At 41.4% G+C, this 21,668-nt stretch overlaps 1 protein-coding gene across 1 annotated transcript in view; it reads left to right on the forward strand.

The window, feature by feature from the left end:
• Positions 1–8,675: 8,675 nt before the first annotated feature.
• The window catches only part of LOC126451318 (uncharacterized), a 123,782-nt gene continuing 110,789 nt past the window's right edge, over positions 8,676–21,668 (forward strand). Inside the window, exon 1 of the mRNA XM_050091032.1 lies at positions 8,676–8,940. Within this exon, the coding sequence (XP_049946989.1) occupies positions 8,676–8,940 (265 nt within the window). The remainder of the gene's footprint in view (positions 8,941–21,668) is intronic.

Consider the following 21,668-nt stretch of genomic DNA (forward strand, 5'->3'; position numbering starts at 1 on the left):
GATCACGATAGCAAATATCCTTCAACTTTCCCCACAGAAAGAAATCGGGGGACGTCAAATCCGGTGAACGTATGGACCACGGTATAGTGCTTCGACGACCAATCCACCTGTCATGAAATATGCTATTCAATACCGCTTCAACCGTACGCGAGCTATGTGCCGCACATTCATCACGTTGGAAGTATATCGCCATTCTGTCATCCAGTGAAACATCTTGTAGTAACATCGGTAAAACATTACGTAGGAAATCAGCATACATTGCATCATTTAGATTGCCATCGATAGAGTGGGGGCCATTTATCCTTCCTCCCATCATGCCGCACCATACATTAACCCGCCAAGGTTGCTGATGTTCCACTTGTCGCAGCCATAGTGGATTTTCCGTTGTCCAATAGTGCATATTATGCTGGTTTACGTTACCGCTGAGGTGAATGACGCTTCGACGCTGAATAGAACACGTGCAAAAAATTTGTCACCGTACCGTAATTTATCTTGTGCCCAGTGGCTGAACTGTACACCACGTTCAAAGTCGTCGCCATGCAATTCCTGGTGCATGGAAATATAGTACGGGTGCAATCGATGTCGATGTAGCATTCTCAACACCGACGTTTTTGAGATTCCCGATTCTCGCGCAATTTTTCTGCTACCGATATGCGGATTAGCCGCGACAGCAGCTAAAACACCTACTTGGGCATCATCATTTGTTGCAGGTCGTGGTTGACGTTTCACATGTGGCTGAATACTTCCTGTTTCCTTAAATAACGTAACTATCCGGCGATCGGTCCGGACACTGGGATAATGTCGTCCAGGATACCGAGCAGCATACATAGCACACGCCCGTTGCGCATTTTGATCACAATAGCCATACATCAACACGATATCGACCTTTTCCGCAATTGGTAAACGGTCCATTTTAACCCCGTAATGTATCGCGAAGCAAATACCGTCCGCACTGGCGGAATGCTACGTCATAACACGTACTTATACGTTTGTGACTATTACAACGCCATCTATCACAAAGCGATAGAAGTGGTCCAACTAAAACATTCATACTTCTTTACGTAATACACGAGTATGCAATAAAAATGGGGATTCCTATTTTTGAAAAACGCAGTTGATATCCGTTTGACCTATGGTAGCGCCACTTAGTGGGCCAACCATAGCGCCATCTGGTTCCCTCTTCAAGCTAGACGAATTCTTTGTAGTTTTTTCGTTTGATGCTTATTTCGTGAGATATTTGGCCCGGTCACTATCAATGGACCACACTCAGTAGCCCGGACGTGAATTAACAGACAACCTGTAGGGACGGACTGCTGACTGTTAATGGAGGATTAAAAGTACTATGAACTAGTGTCCGTAAATGTATCGCTGCCACGGTAGATCGCGCTGACGACTGAAAGATCCTCTGACCACACGCCCATGTGTTACAGGCTGTAAGACTGATGCAGTGTACTGTAAGCAGCAAAATGGTCCCGTATTTATGTCGGAAACAAGCCGAGATAGTGTTCGTGTACGGCCAAGCAGATGGAGGCAGCAAATCAAGTAGCCTCACAGACATAAGCCACATCGCACAACATTTCAAAGCCTTCCCGGGCGTTTGTGAGATCATGGGTCCTTCCAGACAGACGAACGTGCAGGGAAGCAGCGTACTATGTGTACACCAGATGTGGAGCACCAGGTTCTGCCTCTCGAGAATTTTCATTTCCTTGGACTTACACAAACACCATCTCGGCTTGTTCCCGACATGAATACCGGACCGTTCTGCTCCTTACAGAACAATGCGTCAAACGCACAGCCAGCAAAACACAAGGAACACACGGTATATGTTCGGAGGAACCTTCATTTGTCAGCGCCATCTCCCGTGGCAACGCTGCATTTCAGGACACATGCTGGTAGATCCATCCTTCCTGCATTTCCAGTCACGAGTCCGTCCCTACAGTTTGCTGACGACAGACAACGACCGAGAAGTAATAACAAATGGCTCTGAGCACTATGGGACTTAACATCTGAGGTCATCAGTCCCCTAGAACTCTGAACTACTTAAACGTAACTAATCTAAGGACATCGTACACATCCATGCCCGAGGCAGGATTCGAACCTGCTACCGTAGCAGTCGCGCGGATGCGGACTGAAGCGCCTAGAACCGCTCAGCCACACCGGCCGGCCTCACCCGGAACAGAGTATAATATTACACAACGTTAGGTGCGAGTTTTATTGAGCAGATTAGTTGTGATGAGTGCACAAATAGAATTCCTTTGTTTACTTCATTGTCTCATGTCCGAGAAAACGCACGTTTTTTTAAAACGTTTGACGTTCGCCATGTAACATTAGCTGCTCCCATTTAACCATGATGCGAGGCAGTAATGACTCCTTTGTTGTACATTTACAGCGGAAAACGAACTCAGTTACTCGTATTACAGACTGATAACGTTTTATGCTGTTGCGCCGACAATGTATTCAAAAGCTCCTGCCACGCCTCGAGCTGTGACGCGTGAATGTTAACGCTCTCGCGCCCCACTCCAAATGAAGCCCAATTAAAACTCGACAAAAAGCAGTAGCTTATCGCTGCTTATTTAGGCAACAGCGTTATACAGTAATGAGGAGAGTTGTGTTTTTGTAAGCTGCAAATCAAATCACATCAGGAGCTACTGACCGGTTGCAGAACGCCACTACTCATTTTCATATGTTTCCGTCGCTAGCATTGGTACATACGTCACCGTTACCACGTACTGTCAGTTATTCACATCTGTATGTAAACTCGACGAAACACTGATTTCATACGTATTGGGAATGTTAGATGTGTCGGAAAGTAATACTTCAGCACGTAATTAATATGCGTCAACTTATTGGACAATGGCTCCGTAGAATTTCAAGAGTGATTAGAATACATACGATTCGTACATTGTAGATCAGCGAATATTCGCGTTGCTACATTATCCCTATCAAGTTATTAAGACAATTGACTCGGTTTGAGAAAGAACGAGGCTCATCTTTTCAATCATGCACACTAGCTTTGATTTCCTGCGATTCTCTAAAAGACACTTCAGAGGCGCTGACGAACCTAGTCCTTACCATTGTGGGGCCTCTTAATGGAGCGCTTAGTAATTTCAGGAAGATTCTCGTTTTTCGAAGTAATTCTACGTATATAATGAATATAGCTGAGTTCAACAGTGTTACGATTTACTCGTGTGTAAAGCGTCATGTTTGTCTAAGAGTAAGCACACAGTAAGAAGCTAGAGCTCCTAGCTTACTCATGTTTCAGTACATATAGTTTTTCACGCCAATGACTCATTAATTCTATTCTATTCCATTGTCTTCTGTTAGTCTTTACGACCACCACTGCGATCGCTGTGTTTCTTTTCATGAATATAAGTGTATGTTTCTAATTGAAATAATAATGATTGAAAACTTGTTTATATCATCTCCTGTGTTTTACTAATCTGTAACATTAAAGTTAGGTGTGGCCACTGTAATTGTTCTAGTGGAAGTCGGTGTATTTTGCGTAACGCCATTAATTTATTTTCATTCTTAACAGCCATTACTCGTATCTACCGTTCAACAGAACCTGCGGATAGTTTATTTACTTTCTAAATCGGATACGTTATTGGGTTACGCGGTTTACAGTACATACATATTTGAAATGTAATCACGCAACTCGAAGCTACTCAGTGACTTTCGCTTGAGCAGAAATCAGTGTGATTTTTCTTCAGAAAGTAAATAGTTGAATCCAGTTGTGAATAAAAGGAAAAATATTACATGCAGTCTTTGGTAATAATTCAACGCATAACTGAGACACAATATCTAACACAGATAACCATTTCTATCCACTGTGGCAAGATTATAGATGATCGTCTTCTTGAAATATTACTGTTACCTATAAAAGAAAGATTTCATGATTTTCTCGTTGTGAGATAAATGCAATAATAATAATAATAGAGGTCAGTTATACCATTTCGTTGTCTAATTAGCTCTAAAGAGATATGTCTTGACGTCTGGTATTAATGTATGGTTTCTTCCTCCTTTCAGTCTCATGAAGGTGAGACCAATACGACTGCTTTTCCTCAAACGAATCTCCTTTCAAGCATTTCACGCAGCAACCACCAGTAATGTCATATCTCTATGTACATATCATTCGAGACTCTTGCAATAGCTCTCCCTTCAAAATTGTTAAAACATACTTGTCAGATTACTTATACGTCATCTCTTTAGTTGAGATTACGATCCATATTCATATGTTCCTTGTGCCAAAATAATGTAATTTTTTTCCTCAGTATCTTTCTTTTATTCCTTGCAGAATTTTTGAAACTATATTGTCTGTCATTTGCCTCCAAGGCTATTTTAAATACATATTGCAGTTCGCATCATTCATTATCGTCTCTGTCAGATCATGCGAGCATAGCCCCGAAATCGGTGATACAAATCTAATGAAAATGGAAAATATAGAGACAATTCCTCTGTTTCCTTTAGAATGAACAATTTCTGCATGTGAGGAATCGAGGGGAAGAAGTGACTTACACATAGAACTATACGGGTGATATGCTTGATACCATTGTACCACCATAAGTCACCTGGGAGAGGTGGCGACGTCATCCTACGAGGCTATGCGGCTGGACCACACAAGTATGGTCTTCAAACAGAAACAGTCTATCCAACTGGCGTTACTCCGCCAAAATTAATTTCGCAAATTATGCTCACGGGAGATGCGTCGCTGCTCGCCTTCCTCTTGCTCATGTCCGTGCTGCAGTGACAGCAGCTCGTTATCATTGGAATCAGCATCCCCAGAAACAATCACAGCGTGTCTTGTACTGCACAAGACACTGAAGCATTGAAGAAACGTCCTGACCAAAGACATGTGACGTGCCGTTAGCAGGTATTCACGTGTGAATCTGTGGCTTGTGTAGCTTCTAGTGAAGTAATGGCTCTGCGGGGTATGGTTGGTAGCAAGCACTGGATGGACGAGTTAACTACCGCATCGTGGCCATCTATTTACCACTACGGTCCTCGACATTAGCGATTCATCCCCGACATGTAGCGAGGCGCTTATTCATTCAAGTCAGCTTATTTTAATTGATAGGCCAGTATAAACAGAAGTGCAGGCTATCAACAGATTCGCGGCCTCTCCCAGACGTGAACATTAGTATCAGAAGTTTTGAAACAACTAAAATACCTTAACAGTCCATTTATAAGCGACATTTCTTCACGGTCGAGGCAGCAGCATTTGGGTAAGTGAGCGTTGCTATTTTTTCCACTTCAGGAGACACAGTCATTAATAACATTGTAAATACTGAGATGTTACGTAATGTTATTAGGTTCACTTTGCCAAGCCGTGTCTTTTCTTATCTGTTTGTTGATAGGTTTACTGAAAACGTAGTGAAAGAAGGCACCTAAATTCGAATGAATAAAAACTTGCTCAAGGCACTTCATGGATGAGAAAGTTATGTAAACATTTACTTTGTGCTACAAATTCTGTAAATATGCTTTACACGGAATACTTAGCTCTGCTGTGTCACCAAAAGAGTATGGCAAACACAAACACACACACACACACACACACACACACACACACAAATACTAACACATATCCATAGCGAATGCAAATCAGAATCAGGAACTGAAGTAAGCGCATGGCATGACCATTGCCATCAAATGACTTGGTGTTGACGGTCAGAGCAGTAGTTTTCTTGTTAGTGGAGTAGTATAGCAGTATTTTAGAGAACTGAGAAATAAATGGATCAAAAAAAGTTGAATGTGAGGTCAGAAGCCACTTCGTTATGGCTCCTCTAGCGACGAGCGATGGCATCATGGAGTGGGGATTTCAGCATATATAGCGCATATGAATTAATGTAGCAGTCAGCGTAAGTAAGCGAGGAGTTTACACAATCTGAGGAGAGAGGAGCGGTGCGCAGGAGCAAGTCCCACCTATCATTGCAGCGCTGTCTGCCTGTACGAGTAATCTGTGCTTTTTCGTAGCAGGACTGACGCATGGTCGTAAGGATCGCTGTTTCCTCCTGAAATCTTAGGAGTTGTACCCAAAGCCTCTGACGTGAAAAATGCGTGTTGCTAGGGGCTCCCGTTAAGCAGACCGATCGCCTGGTACACGTCGTTTTAGTTTACGACACTTTGGCTGCTTGCATGTTTACTTATCCCTATCACACCCTTTATATAAAATTTACACCGACAGCGAGAGTTGAAAAGCGTAGTGGTCATGTGACCATGCTATTAAAACAACTTCCACTACAGGACATCCTGTCTTTTCGTTGGTGTTCATCACTTTGGAAACGTATTTTCTCGGGTTTCGTAGGGCAACGCGCTGTTGGGATTGGAGGCTATTGTTAGTGGGACAAGGTGATCGTCAGTTGAAACTTAGAAATATTTTGATTGTCTGAATTCAGTTGGGACTCGTTCAGCCGACCTTTATTGCTATTCATCTGACTGTAAGCAGCTGTGCCCTTCCGTGATTTTTTCATTTTAACTATGTGACGAACCTGCGCTGTATTTGTTGTATTCTCCAACAGTTTATTGAACGTAACTTCTTCAACAATACAATAGGTGGCTGTACAATAGATGTAGACGTCCGTCGATCTAGCCGGAGATGTGTTTCCTCTCGGTCGGCTGGTACTTCTATCGGTGGTGCAGTACAGCGGCTTCGGTGATATCTTCTCGGAGACTCTGCTATAGCGGTTGCCATTAGCAGCGGACGAAGACTGGTCTGCCTTCGACCGGCCTGGCCTATATAGTCAGCTGGAGCCAATAGAAACCCGTGGCGGGATATGTCGCGGCGACCTCTGCAAGGAAAGGTTCCTATTAATCGACTGGAATCTTCGGCGTGTTTACCTGATGTCTTCGCCTGTTTGGCTGTTGGTTTGTTTCCCTCATAGCGTGGCTGTTATGCGGTCCTGCCTGCCATTTAGGGGAACCCGATGGCAGACAGTATAGTATTAGTCGTGGCAGTCTTACTGGTAATGATCTTTAAGATTTCGCTGCGAAACTGGTAAAATTTCACGCTATGGAACTTTTAAAATATTGCTACCGGTTCTTCCCGTATTAGTGAGCGACTTTAAGCATTTACTCTACCTTTATCCTTACTGTTAGTAAATTTATAAGTTTGCTGGTTGGCTGTAATTCAGACAAAGTTGTGCACTCATTTAAAGTCAGCTTCCGGTTAAAATTTAAAACTTTGTGGATCCTTTTCGTGCATTTAGGTTTTAAAGTTATTTAATTATCATTCAGTTCTTGCTGCTTTTTAGTTTGCTGTTGTTTAGATTAGAAAAAGGACTCCATGAACAATTTTATGCAACGATTTGGGCTTAAAATCAAGCCGTGTACGACCAAACCATATTAATTTCGGCGAGCGGAACCGGAAATATTTGATCGTGCATTGTCCACAACAAACTGTCTGTCCAGTCGCAGAGACACATCTCCTCCTGCTAAAACTACAGGCACACAGCCTTCCTACTGCTTCAGTGGCTGTATTTATAAGGTGCCCGTGCGGACTGCCGAGAAAACATCTGATGTCTGTCTATTTGCATACGGCAGCAGTCTACAAACGACCGCTATCTCGGGCACATAATCTTCAACAATAAAGTTACCAATTACTTCAGAAACTTCTTAATTTTTGCTGGTATGCAGATAAGCAGTTTGAAAGCACGTAGAAAGTTTCAGCTCGTTAGAATGAAAACTTTCCTTAATAGAATTTATTTAGGGGAACTAACAGTAGATTGTTACCTCTGAACCACACCTTTGCTAAGACTTAGATCAGTTGCTATTTGTTACAAGCCTTAAACTTGGTGTAGCTCTATTATTTGATATATTTGATCATCTGGTTTAACCAAAATCTTCTATTATTAAAATTTCAAGTACTTAATCTACAACACTTAGGTACATTTTAGTTACAAAATTAGTTTTTATTTAATTACTCAAAAACTATGAGGTAGATTAACGTGGACTCTCTGTTATTATTTTTAGGCTGTACTAAAGCATAAAACAAATTTTCAAGTTACTAAGTCCATTATTTAACGCCTCTGATTCTTCCGAAAAACGTGGATTCTGGCGTTAATTTTTGTTTTATGGTTTTGGAAACCAGCATCACTTATTTATAACTTCCTACTGCACCACCAAATTCTGGCTTCCTAGCGTCGTTATTTAGCGCCTCTGATTTTTCTCTTAAAACGACATTTTTCCGTAAACTATTAAGTTTAGAACATCAAGACTTGGTATTTGGAACATTATTTTGATTTTTAATTTCATACTAAATTGTGGTGAAATACTTGTGCGCTGCATGCAGACGCGATAAGGTGACGTGGCGCTACTAGCAGTGAACTGGGGTAAGTCCCCTCGCACTCGCTCGCCTCTGTATCTCACACATGATACAGCACTTGGTTTGCTTCAATTTGTACGCTGCTCTGTGTCAAACACTACGACCAAATTTGTATGATTGTTATTTAACTTTCGGGTAAGCGAATTGCTTTTATATTTAAGCAAAACAAAGTAAACCGAAGATATCTATTGGCTGCAGTGAAGCCACGTTTAACCCCACGAAATGGATTCCGAGAACTACCTTCATGAGATTTGCGTTTCTCCGAAATCGCATTACCGTGTACGAGAATTGTATGCGGGATAAGCGGATCCAGTTGATTCGCTACATATTAACAATCCCGGTCCTGGAGAAAGGTCGCATGTCACGGGCGGCCGGCACGCAGTCCAGCACCGGAGGCAAACGTCCTCGCCGGCCGGCCGGCCCGCCCCTGGCCTTTGCCGCGTCGCGTGATCGCGTGGGCGCCGCGGCCATTAGCGCCCTCTGCCCGCTGCCCGCAACGCGCCTGCCACGCCAATTAACGGAGACGGTCCGCCGGCGCCGGCACGCTGCGGCCCCCACCACCCACTCCCCACTCCCCAGGGACACCAGACACGCGCTGGGGGGATGCGCCACCCCACCACAGGGTCGGTAATAGCCGCCTACGACTGGGTCCCCACCCCACGCAGAGCCTACGGCGAGGCATCAACGCCAGCTCACTGCCGTGTTCCCCAATTCACAATAGCGCGAACCTAGCCTTGTGACACCGGTAATTATCCTGTCGGGAGACGCCGTCGCCGTCTGGGAAGACAATAAAACATGAAGAGATGCAAGTGGTTCCCAATAATGCTCAAGTACACTACTGGCCAATAAAATTGCTACACCACGAAGCTGACGTGCTTCAGACACGAAATTTAACCGACAGGAAGAAGATGCTGTGATATTCAAATGCTTAGCTTTTCTGAGCATTCACACAAGGTTGGCGCCGGTGGCGACACCTACAGCGTGCTGACATGAGGAAAGTTTCCAACCGATTTCTCATACACAAACAGCAGTTGACCGGCGTTGCCTGGTGGAACGTTGTTGTGTTGCCTCGTGTAAGGAGGAGAAATGCGTACCATTAAGTTTCCGACTTTGATAAAGTTTGGATTGTAGCCTAACGCTATTGCGGCTTATCGTATCGCGACATTGGATCTCGACCAACTCGAGCAGCAATGACTGTTACCAGAATATGGACTCGGTGGGTTCAGGAGGGTAATACGGAACGCCGTGCTGGATCCCAACGGCCTCGTATCACTAGCAGTCGAGATGACAGGCATCTTATCCGAGTGGCTGTAACGGATTGTGCAGCCACATCTCGATCCCTGAGTCAACAGATGACCTTTGCAAGACAGCAACCATCTGCACGAACAGTTCGACGACGTTTGCAGCAGCATGGACTATCAGCTCGGAGACCATGGTTGCAGTTACACTTGACGCTGCATCACAGACAGGAGCGCCTGCGATGGTGTACTCACCGACGAACCTGGGTGCACGAATGGCAAAACGTCATATTTGCGGAAGAATCCTGGTTCTTTTTACAGCATTATGATGGTCGCATCCGTGTTTGGCGACATCGCGGTGAATGCATATTCGTCATCGCCGTATTGGCGTATCACCCGGCGTGATGGTATGGGGTGCCATTGGTTTGACGTCACGGTCACCTCTTGTTCGCATTGACGACACTCTGAGCAGTGGACGTTTTAAATGTGTTACGACCCGTAGCTAAACCCTTCATTCGATCCCTGCGAAACCCCACATTTCAGCAGGATAATGCACGACCGCATGTTGCAGGTTCTGTACGGTCATTTCTGGATACAGAAAATGTTCTACTGCTGCCCTGGCCATCACATTCGCCAGATCTCTCACCAATTGAAAACGTCTGGTCAATGGTGGCCGAGCAACTGGCTCGTCACAATACGCCATTCACTACTCTTGATGAACTGTGGTATCGTGTTGAAGCTGCATGGGCAGCTGTACCTTTACACGCCATCCAAGCTGTGTTTGACTCACTGCCCAGGCGTATCAAGGCCGTTATTACGACCAGAGATGGTTGTTCTGGGTACTGATTTCTCGGAATCTATGCACTCAAACTGCGTGAAAACGTAATCACATGTCAGTTCTAGTATAATATATTTGTCCAATGAATACCCGTTTATCATCTGCATTTCTTCTTGGTGTAGCAATTTTAATGGCCAGTAGTGTAGTTTCTAGGTCATACTCCGTAGACTATAGTAGGTGAATATGGACTTAGTGAAAGTGGAAACCGCCAGTAGAATATTGCGCAGAGCATAATTTAATGATAGTTGTCTTTAGGTTTAATAATCGTAGAAGAATGTTGTATACGTGGAAGAGACCTTTACACACCAAATGGCTTCAAATTGACTTTATAATGCTAACACAGAAATTTATAGGAAGCAAATTTTAAGTTGTAAGACATTTCCAGGTTCAGATGTGGGCTATGACCACAGCTTCTTGGTTATGAAATCCAGATCAAAACTGAAGGAATTAGAAAAAAGGTAGGAAATTAATGAGTCAGGATCTCCATAAGTTGAAAGAATCAGAGGTTGCTGAGAGTTTCAGAGGCAGCGTTAGGCAGCGGTTGAATAAAACAGGGGAAAGGAATACTGTAGAAGACGAATTTTTAGCTTTAAGAGATGAAATAGTAAAGGCAACAGAGAATCAAATAGGTAAAAAGACAATGCCTAGTAGAAATCCTTGGATATCATAACAAATATTGAATTTTATTGATGAAAGGAGGAAATATAAAAATGCAGCGAATGAAGCATGTTGAGGGGAATGAAATTGTTTAAAACATGAGATTGCTATGGACTGCAAATTGCTAACCGGGAGTGGCTAAAGACAAATGTAATGATTTAAACAGTGTAATAAGCCATCGTTGCAAAATACTAACACGAATTCCTTACTGAAGAATGAAAAAACTGGTACAAGCCGACCTTATGGAAGTTCAGTTTGGATTCCGAAGAAATGTAGGAACACGCTGTGCAGTACTCACTCCACGCTTCATCTTAGAAGAGAGGTTAAGAAAAGACAAACCTACGTTTACGGCATTTGTAGACTTAGAGGAAGCTTTTCCAATACCCTCTTTCAAATTCTGAAAGTAGCAGGAGTAAAGTACAGAGAACGAAAGACTATCAACAACTTGTACTGAAACCAGACGGCAGTTATAAGAGTCAAGGGACATGAAAGGGAAGTAGTGGTTGAGGAGAGTGTGGAACAGGAGACAGGGTTGTACCTCATTCCTGACGTTATTCAGTCTGTACATTTGACACGCAGTAAAGGAAACCAGAGAAAAATTAGGAATAGGGATTAAAATTCAGGGAGATGAAATAAAAACTTTGAAGTTTGCCGATGACGCTGTAATTCTGTCAGAGACAGCAAAAGACTTGAAAGAGCAGTTGAACGAATTGGTCAGTGTTTTGAAAAGAAGATATAAGATGTGCAACAACAAAAGCAAAACAAGGATAATGGAAAGTAGTCGAATTAAATCAGGTGATGATAAGGGAATCAGATCAGGAAACAATACACTTAAAGTAGTAGATGATTTTTGCTGCTTGGGCAGCAAAATAACTGATTATGGCCGAAGTATAGAGGGCATATATTGTAAACTAGCAATGGCAAGAAAATAATTTCCGAAGAAGAGAAATTTGTTAACATCGAATACAGATTTAAGGGTTAGGAAGTGTTTCCTGAAAGTATTTGTCTGGGGTGCAGCCTTGTATGGTAGTGAAACATAAACGATAAACAGTTTAGACAAAAAGAGAATAGAAGCTTTCGAGATGTGGTGCCGCTGAACAATGTTGAACATTAGATGGGTTGATGACGTAACTAATAAGGAAGATCTGAATGGAATTGGGGAGACAAGAAATTTTGTGGCACAAGTTGACCAGAAGAAGGGATCGGTTGATATGACTCACACTAAAAGAACAAGGGATCACCAATTTAGTACTGCAGGCAAATGTAGAGGGGAGGGAGCGGTAAAATCTTAGAGAGGGACCAAGAGATGAATACAGTAAGCAGATTCCGATGGATTTAGATGCAGTAGTTATTCAGTGACGAAGAGCCTCACACAGGATAGAGTAGCATGGACAGCTGCATCAGGATTCGGACTGAAGGCCGCAACTACAGTCCACAGTCGTCATGGTACCGTCGATTACTTTTACATCTATGTACATATTTCGCAAGCCACCGGGTTGTTGGATGACAGAGGATACCCTGTAACCCTGCTTGCGACTTCCTTTCCTGTTCCAAGGGAAAAGACCTATCTGTGGGCCTCTGTACGTGCCCAAAGTCCTTCATGGTCTCTAAGGCCCCCAACACAGGCCAACCTCCTGCCTAACGAGTCTCCTCCGGCCCGTTCACCTTTATGTGGGTGATTGTATAGTGGCCGGATCTGTGGCCCAGTTGCTTTGGCTTGCTGGCGGACTGTTACCTGCCATCCCACACTCCATCATTCCAGGAAGTTAGGAACCGCTAAGCTGTCACAGTGTGCCCATTCACAGTCTAATGGGTCGGCGACACACTCAGCGGCACAGGGGGATGTGTTTGTCGCCCCACCAGTCAGGCTGTGAGTGGCGACTTTACGCGAAATGTACATTGGCTTAGTAGAATTGTTATGAAGTCAGCTTCGCATATCGTCTCTCTAAATTTCTCAGTGTTGTTAAAAACTACCACTATCAAATCTTGCAGCCCATCTCTCAATTGCTTTGATGTCTTCTTTTAATCAGAGTTGTTTTGGATTCTGAAAACTTGAGAAAGACACAAGAATGGGTGTCCTGTATGTGGTCTGCTTTACAAATAAAGCACACTTCCGTACAGTTTGACCATTCGCCTCCCCTACACTATTACATGTTCGTTGCATTCCATATTGCTTTCCAAAGCTATACCAAGATATTTAATAGATGAGACTTACCACAGGTTGCATGAAAATTCAATTCATTATCACCTACTGCATAATAGTGACGACACAAGCATGCGTCCATGCCACAGTTCATGTTCCGAGCAGCTTTCGTCTGCACGACCGCGGACCTAGTATTACAAGGAACGAGATTCATCCGACCAGACAACATGTTTCCACTGATACAAGGTCAATCTCAACGGCCCTGTGCTCATAGTAATTGTAAATGACGACGATGTTGGGTCAGCATTGTAACACGCAGGCGTGGTCTGCTGGGGATCCCCATGTACAACAATGTCCTCTGAATGATGTGCTCCGAAACACGTGTACCTGCAACTGCACTGCACACTGTCCTTAGTTCTGTAACAGATCGCAGCCTATCCTGTTTTACAGAATAGGCAAACCTCTGACCTTCACGTTTTGTCATGAAGGGTGGGCGTACAACAATTTGTTGCCTAACCATAATTTCACCGTCCTTCAGCCACTTTCAATAGATGCTCGTCACTATAGCATTTTCCACTTTTCAATCGAAAATTATATATATGTATATAATTATATATATAAATTATGTATATATAATTTGTGGTTGAAAAGTGGAAAAAGTTTTATCTGATAACAGGAACAAGAAAGATTTTAGAAAAAATGGAAGAAGAGCTGTGAGTCATTCGCATCATATCTGTGTGGAACGGGGGAACATTACATTAATTCCTGAATTTTGTGTTAAATGCCTTCGTTCCTTAGAAGCGTACAGTAATGTCTCTCGACAATATTAGCAGCATACTTCTCAACTTTTGTTTTGTTTTTGTGTCTTATGTTGTAATACGTGCATCTAATTTATCTTAACTAATAGAATATTCGAGCATTGTCAGAACATAAACGGTTATGAAAAGCTTCCTGGTTCATTATCTCGACAAATTATCTTTGTACAGAGCCCTGAACGACGATTACTATAGCGGACACAGGAAGGCCAACAAAATCCTTTGGAGCAATAACTAGCGTCGTACTGCTTTCATGCGTTTGCCATATTTAAGAAGAGTCCTGTAGATCGTATCTACATGTCAACCGAGGGTAGCCAGTAGGCTGTAGCACAATGCCACAACTTGCAGGTTGAAATATAATAGTCAAAATATGTATGGCCATTTCGGTCCGTTCATGACTCTGTTTCTGTGAAATATATGACAACAAGTAATGGAACTACATTTCACGCATTTAGCTCCAACACGTATTTGCTATGCTTTGATATGTACTTATTTACCTTACACATCTCCGTCTTCTTCACGTTCAGCGTTTAACATTGTATCTAACAGTATTCATACTATATTTCGATTTTCAAAAAGAGATTCATTTCATTAAGCAATATCCTACTATTTCACCATTATGGTGTGGATTGACGTCTGGCATATAGTCTTTTGAAGAAACAAGTAGCAATAGAAAAGAGTTTGGAATAATTATTTGAAAGTAATAGGAGAGAAACATTTACTGTTCATCTTCGGCTTCATTTCCTCTACAAGAGTTTTCCATCCAACAAAACAGTTCCGTTTCCTTTCTCTTCCTCATAGTTTGGAAGTTTGATCAGATTATCGGACGACCCATCCGTCAGGCTATATGGCTTACACAAATGCGCACGGTTGTTGATCTCGCCATTTGTTCACATGCACAATAAATTCTCATTTGCCAGCCATTTTCGGGGCTTTATGGGAATTTACAGGTCAGTTATTTGAGATACACTACACCACCGGCGCTCCACTGTCCCTCTAAGAGAGAATTCCTTACCTTCGTGATATCCTCAAATGAAATGCAAGTTACCTTAATTAAGCTACTGCTATCGACTCTTGCGCAACAGAAATTTGCGATGCATATTTATACAACAAATATTCGAATTTCTATTCCCAAATCGACGTACTGAAATCGCACCACAAGTGTGCTGGTTACATGATTTATATAATTATTTTTACATTTTTTGTAGAATATCTTTGTTTATTTTCTGCTTTATGTACAAATAGTTTTGAACATTAATTTGTGATAGCTTTTTGTGCTCGTAATTCTTTTGCAACTTCTGCATCAGCACTGATAATCTTCCAGGTATTACATGCAAGACTTACTCTGCTCGCCCCGAGCCTCGTAACGACCTGTTTTCACATAGAAGCACTTTTTGTTCAATGTAACATGCGATTTCCCGAATTTAAGAAAGGAAATAATCATCAATGTATTCCAAATGTATTTTATAAATTTATGCTACAGTTTTAACAAAACGACTAATACCATTCGCGGAAATTATCAATGCCCAATATTGTTTCCGCTAAGGAAGATAATGGTATATCTTCATTATGACAAAACTAATAAAAACCCTATGAATTGTTTTGGCTCATTGACTATCAAATGGCGTCTGATAAAGTAAATCGAAAAAGTGGAAGATTTTAAGAAACAGAGGGATCCCATCTCATCTTATATGAGCTGTAAATGTAGATGAATAACAAAACACAAATAAAATAGTGGAAAACAGACGTAATATGGCTGAAATAAACCAACGAGTTAGACACGTACATCACTTTCACACACTCCTTTTAATATGCATTCAGACTTTGTAACTGAAACTTGGGTATTGACAATAAAACATTATAAATTCTCAATGTGGATGTTAGTGGGTGAGAGCCGTATCCGAAGGATATTTTACGTAGGAATAAGTGATGTTTCTTGGTCGGTGTTTCAATCTAGCGACCGATTTCATGAAAACCTGAAGGGATACACACAATACCCCGCCATAAGAAGTTTCCAGCATTTTTACTGCTTTCTTTGTTGGAAGACATGAGGTTGGGTTTTGTGCAACATTTGTAAATACTTTGAGTTCTGCCCTTTAAGTGCTCTATGGTATATTAAAACCTATGGGGAAGATATTGTCAATTCCTCAATAACGGAGTTCTTTTGCAAGTAAAATTGTAAGTATCATTAAAACTAGTTGCTTAGCGCGAGGACTGCGTAGTCATACTTGCTCGTTAGTGTACCACCTTGTACCTAGAAAAATGAAAAGAGTCATACTGCTTACGTTCTAAAGGATTAAGTTATTCTGGGTAACAAGTTTTCAGCTTAGAATGCCATCCTCAGACTTTAACTGATAATCGTCACCAAGTAAGGTACAATGGTTGCAAACAACACAGAGCAACATGCTATTCATGTGGACTGGGACACAAGCACATAGTAAATATTAACTTTGACAGTGCGGTGGTAATGCAATTTAGAAGATAAAAAATTTGAACAATAAATTAATATTAATGCCAGCAAACAAGTAAAAACTAACACTAATCTCGCGAAACAGTATCTATAAACAGTTTACACTAAATAAAAAGAAACATATAAAATAAAGTAAAATTAGTACTTGGCAAGACTACTTCAAGAGGTATTTTAGACATGAAAAGTGATACACAAACGAATTACAAGGAATAATTAAATTAAATTATACATTTATTGTCTTAGGACTAGTTCCGTTCTTCGAATATCTTCATGTTGCCGAGTTGCGCTAAAGTCATGACAAACATGGTCTGTAAGGAATTTCAAAGACCAAATCTCGATTTACTGCCACGAGCGTAATACAATCCGACGGTTCTACAACTTTATCCTTTCATTACTGCGCTCTACAGCCCTGTTCCCTATCTCCATGTACATGCATGCACTCTTCGCAAACCATTGCACTGCATGTCGGAGAGTACTTTGTATGCGAGAACGTTACAAAAATTATCGCTTGTATGTTGTTTATGCCTATGTAAGGGTCGTAATTTATCTTATACGGCCTCACTGCCCGCATGCTAAAGTGTCTCTGCTTCTTCAATATAAAACCTCCACATTGTGGACATAGTCTGTGAGATTCGTTCTAAAATCGCCAGGTTTTATCAAATTAGGCAACTGACTTTTATTTGTTCTGCTTGGTTTTTGTTGGTGTTATAGCTCTGAGAACTGAATCGTTATCGAATTTATGAGGCACAACTCCGTTAAAACATCTGTATGGATGGCCCCATAAGAACAGTGAAAAGCGAGAAACAGCACACGATATTGAAAAAAAAACCACTAAAAGCATCCTACATTAGCAATTACTTGACACTATCAACGATTTCAATGAGTCATTATGCTAAATCCACAGCTATACGCTATTCCTCTTACACAGGTTCATTCTGCGGAGGTCTGTAGGGATGTTGCAAGAAGTGTGTACAGGGATGTTGTAAAAGTGCAGCTAACTACATACGCCTATGACTGGGTTGTGACTTCCATCTAGTGATCGTTGATTTGAGCTACTTTATTGGCGTATCAAAACTAGTTTCTCAGCCTTTAGGAAACACCTGTTGATGATAGAGATTTGATAAGATGAAAGAAATTAGGGATCACTATTACATTTAATGCTTATGTCTTTAATGCACTGCGTATATGCACAAAATTTATGATTCTGGAATAAACGAGTGATTAAGCCTTATGACCACCGTGCATCTCGCATACTTTAAAAGCAATCAAATGCGCTAACATGTGAAATTCTCAAGAGCCTTCCTCACTGCACTACGGATTTATATTTTGTATCGTCTGTCGATGACCTCGTCCCTCGTCGGCAAAGACGTTAATTTCTGACAGTGAGCAGCGTGGATTTCAGTTTCATTCTTCATCACGCTTAATATATTGTGGACGGAGCCCGAGTAGAACTCGAACAGAGGCATTTAGCCAGGCGAGTCTTGCTTGCTCTGTGCGTTTAAGTGCGTGGTTGACATTGCGCTTCCTACCCTCTATTGTCAGCCATGGAGATTGTAAACAATGCAACGAAGGAGCTCTGCGTTGTCCTACCACGTAATTTTCAAATTCTGATCTATCTGTACTATGAAAAAGAGCGTTGTATTTTCCGCTTTGTGTTAAGTTCCATACAGCTTTCGTCTGCTATGTGTGACTTTGTTGACCGACATTTCACGCTCCATGCGCACAGTTTTGGCATTGTGATATTCTATGGTACGAAGAAGAAATCGGGGATTACGGTTCAGAAGGAAAAGTTGTTTTCTCTGTAGCTGAATTATCAGGTTAGTAATGCACGAAAGAAAATAACATAGTGAAGTGTTTGAAATATTGTATCGCTTAAATGAACAAAACACAACTATGCTAGTGAAAAGTATCATAAAAGACCACCCCCAAACAAGATTCTGCAGATAGTATTGCAAGCCTTCTAGGAGCCACAAGCGAACAACGTGCCGAAAAGAAATTGTCTATAAATTGTGGTATAGCGCTTTGAATGCCTGAATATTTTAAACATACCACACTCATACAAATTATATGCACGTACGGTATCTACAATTGTTGTTTGTTCGGAATAAATACATTATTTGGCAAAACATTTCGTAAGTGTCCTAATTTTAATATTTTATAATAAGATTTTTAAGATTAGATAAATAAAATTTCGTAATTCCAATTGAAATATCACGTAAATTTATTTCAGTTACAGTCACAAAGCAATGATTTTCGAAAAATGTGTTCAAAACAGCAGCCCACGGCATCCAGGGTAACTGAGACCAGTCCCTGATGAGTTAAATCTCCATACCGATCATTTATCTCTGTTAGCAACTATTCGTGGAGATGGGGCCGACTGGAGCACGGGAATTCATTCAGATTAATAGTTTAATCCCCAGCCAACAGCTGCAGTGCTATAGACATGTACGGCACGATATCCGGAGAAGAAGATGATCTACATGGAGAGCGTACCACCTTTAGTTCCGTAAGCTAGCCGCAGATCGCATAGGAGCCGCTTTAACAACAGGTGCACTGCCCATGCAAATAACGCAATTCAAGTGGTCTGGTTCACCCATTGCCGTCTCAAAACCGCAATACGCAAAGATTTCAGCGGGAAAGCTCACACTGTTCTCAGATATAACCGCACAAAAATGTTTGCCTGGAAATTGGATTGTAGCTCTGGGCCGAGCGCTTAAATATTAAACTCAGGCTTGTGAAGGAGAGGAAGCAATTTAACTGAAATTTGAAGGCTTTCGGAAAGAGTTCTTTTTTTCAAATATTTCAAATTAATTGCAGTTTCTCCATAGTTTAGTTCTGACAAGTAACAATATTTCTATCTGATTTCCAACGACTTACTCTCCTCTGAGATGATTAGTATTATTTGGAGATGAAACTTCCTTCAAGGAATTTAACAAAAGCCTTTATTCAGAGTCAGTACATCGATTTCTGATTTCGACTACTTTATAGTCATCTGAACATTGATAGCCAATATTAAACAACCACAAATCACTGATGTTTTTGACAAGGATTTTAAATGCTAAAACTGTAGAACGCCGTAAGAAGCAACATGCTAATACATATAATATCCTATTTATTCATCAATAAATACTGCAATAGGTAATTAACTGAAAACTTAGACCACATCAACGTTGCCCGACCCAAGATTCAAAAACGTTCATTGTCAAGATGTTTTATTCTGTGCGAAAGCAATCAATACCATTAAGGATTTGCTTTTAGTTACTGATACGGCTGTTAGTGAGGATGAGGAAGACGTTCATATGTTACAGAATAACACAAGAAAAGTATAACCGGCGATCTGGAACACAAACGGACCTACGGACCTCCCATTGCAGTTTTGATATTATCTGAAAGATCGCCTTCTAGATCTTAAACAAGAACCATTAGCAATGCGTAATCACATGATCGGACCTACCTGTACAATGTTAGAAGAACCAACATAAATATTTGAGTTGCATAGCCACATCGTTAGCTTCTGACAGACAGCAATCAAAAGCAGCCTATGAACTCTGTCAAGAAGACAACAGAATGCAGGGACAGTTGTCATTAAAGTTAGGTTGTACTACTTGATGTCATGTTAAGTGATAATATAAGAGCTTCATTTTTGAGGGTGTTACCTGAATCTTGCATCGGTAAAGTGCAGGATGATTCAAAAAGACCCCCCCCCCCACCAGCTGCCAAGGAAAGTAAAAAATGTAGTGTAGTCAAGTGGTTTTCTTTCAAGAAAATTATTTAAAAATCGGTGTTACGAAGCTTTTTAACAGGTCTGGAAATGGAACAATTTTATGGCTATTTAAAAGTCGCCATTCGTCTTCCAAAATGTTAAATATACTCCATACCTCCAGGTCTAGCCTCGCCCCCCCCCCCTCCCACTACCAACTATCTGTCTTTTGTAGTATGTCTGTAATAAACAACCGAAATGTGTTCTTTCTCTTTGAATCACCAGGTATATTAAAACCACAAATGCTTAAACTTTTATCTGCATTACTGTTTATATAAAAACATGTTGAGAAAAGACAAAGGCAAGAATGTAAATCGAAGAAACAATTAACGAAGTGTTCTCAACATATGAATCCTACTTCGCGGAGCACCAATCCGCATGTCGTTTGTAACTTTGAATAATGGGCAGAGATTAGTGAATAAAATTTAGTTTTTGTGTACCGAACACAGGAATTATATCGAATACAATTCTTCACTCTTGTCTGCGAAATTCAAGAATAAGGGGTGTACACATGGTACGTTTCAGTTCCTTGGCCAACTAGGATTCGATTCTGGATCTGGTCCGCACACGACGGTTTCATAAGACGCTGTTGTAACGACAAAAGGGGTGTCTGTGTTACGTGAGTAGGCCACTGATGAGACAGCCTTTCTTGAAGCTAGTTGTTACTCCGCAGAGTGGGTTGTCGATAGCGGCAACGCAGCGCTTTAGTAGTCCGCCAGGGTGCATAACAATGAGCAAACAGCCCTGATTCAGATCCTTTGTTCCACGCTCACAAAATTGGCTTGCGCTGTGCCACGAAGGTGTTACGTCGTAGGAGAACGAGAGCAAGAGAGACAGACGGGTAGGCGAAGTATCGTACCGAAGCCAGTAGCGAGTACAGAAGAGCCCATAAAGTCAGTAGGCTTCATCCGGCTTCTTTACATCACCAGAATCTACACCTTTCCAATTTCAACGAACTTGCTTTAGACGTAGTCGAGAGGCTTATACAACGACCCAGGAATATTTTAGATTACTAATGTAGCTAGAAACGTTGTAGATTAGCTGCACAGCTCATCTTTCAAAATCCGACCTTCCGAGTTTTGAAATGGTTTCATAGACAGCAATCTTGAAATTAAAGTCACAAAAATTAATAAACAATCTAAAATGTCCGTCTACATCTATACTCTGCTAACCACTGTAAAGTGCAAGGTAGAAGGTATGTTCCGTTGTACCAGTTATTATGTTTTCTGACTGTCCCATTCATATATGAAGCGCAGGGAGGATGATAGTTTAAATGACTCTGTCTGTGATGTAATTAATGGACCCTTCTCCTCATGATCCCTATGTGAGCGATAAGTATTTGGTTATAGCATATTCCTAGAGTCATCATTTAAAGCAGGTTCTTGAAACTTTGTAAGTGAGCTACCTCTAGATAATTTGCGTTTATTTAC

The sequence above is a fragment of the Schistocerca serialis genome, chromosome 1 (genome assembly GCF_023864345.2).
Source record: "Schistocerca serialis cubense isolate TAMUIC-IGC-003099 chromosome 1, iqSchSeri2.2, whole genome shotgun sequence".
NCBI classification, from domain to species: Eukaryota; Metazoa; Arthropoda; class Insecta; order Orthoptera; family Acrididae; genus Schistocerca; species Schistocerca serialis.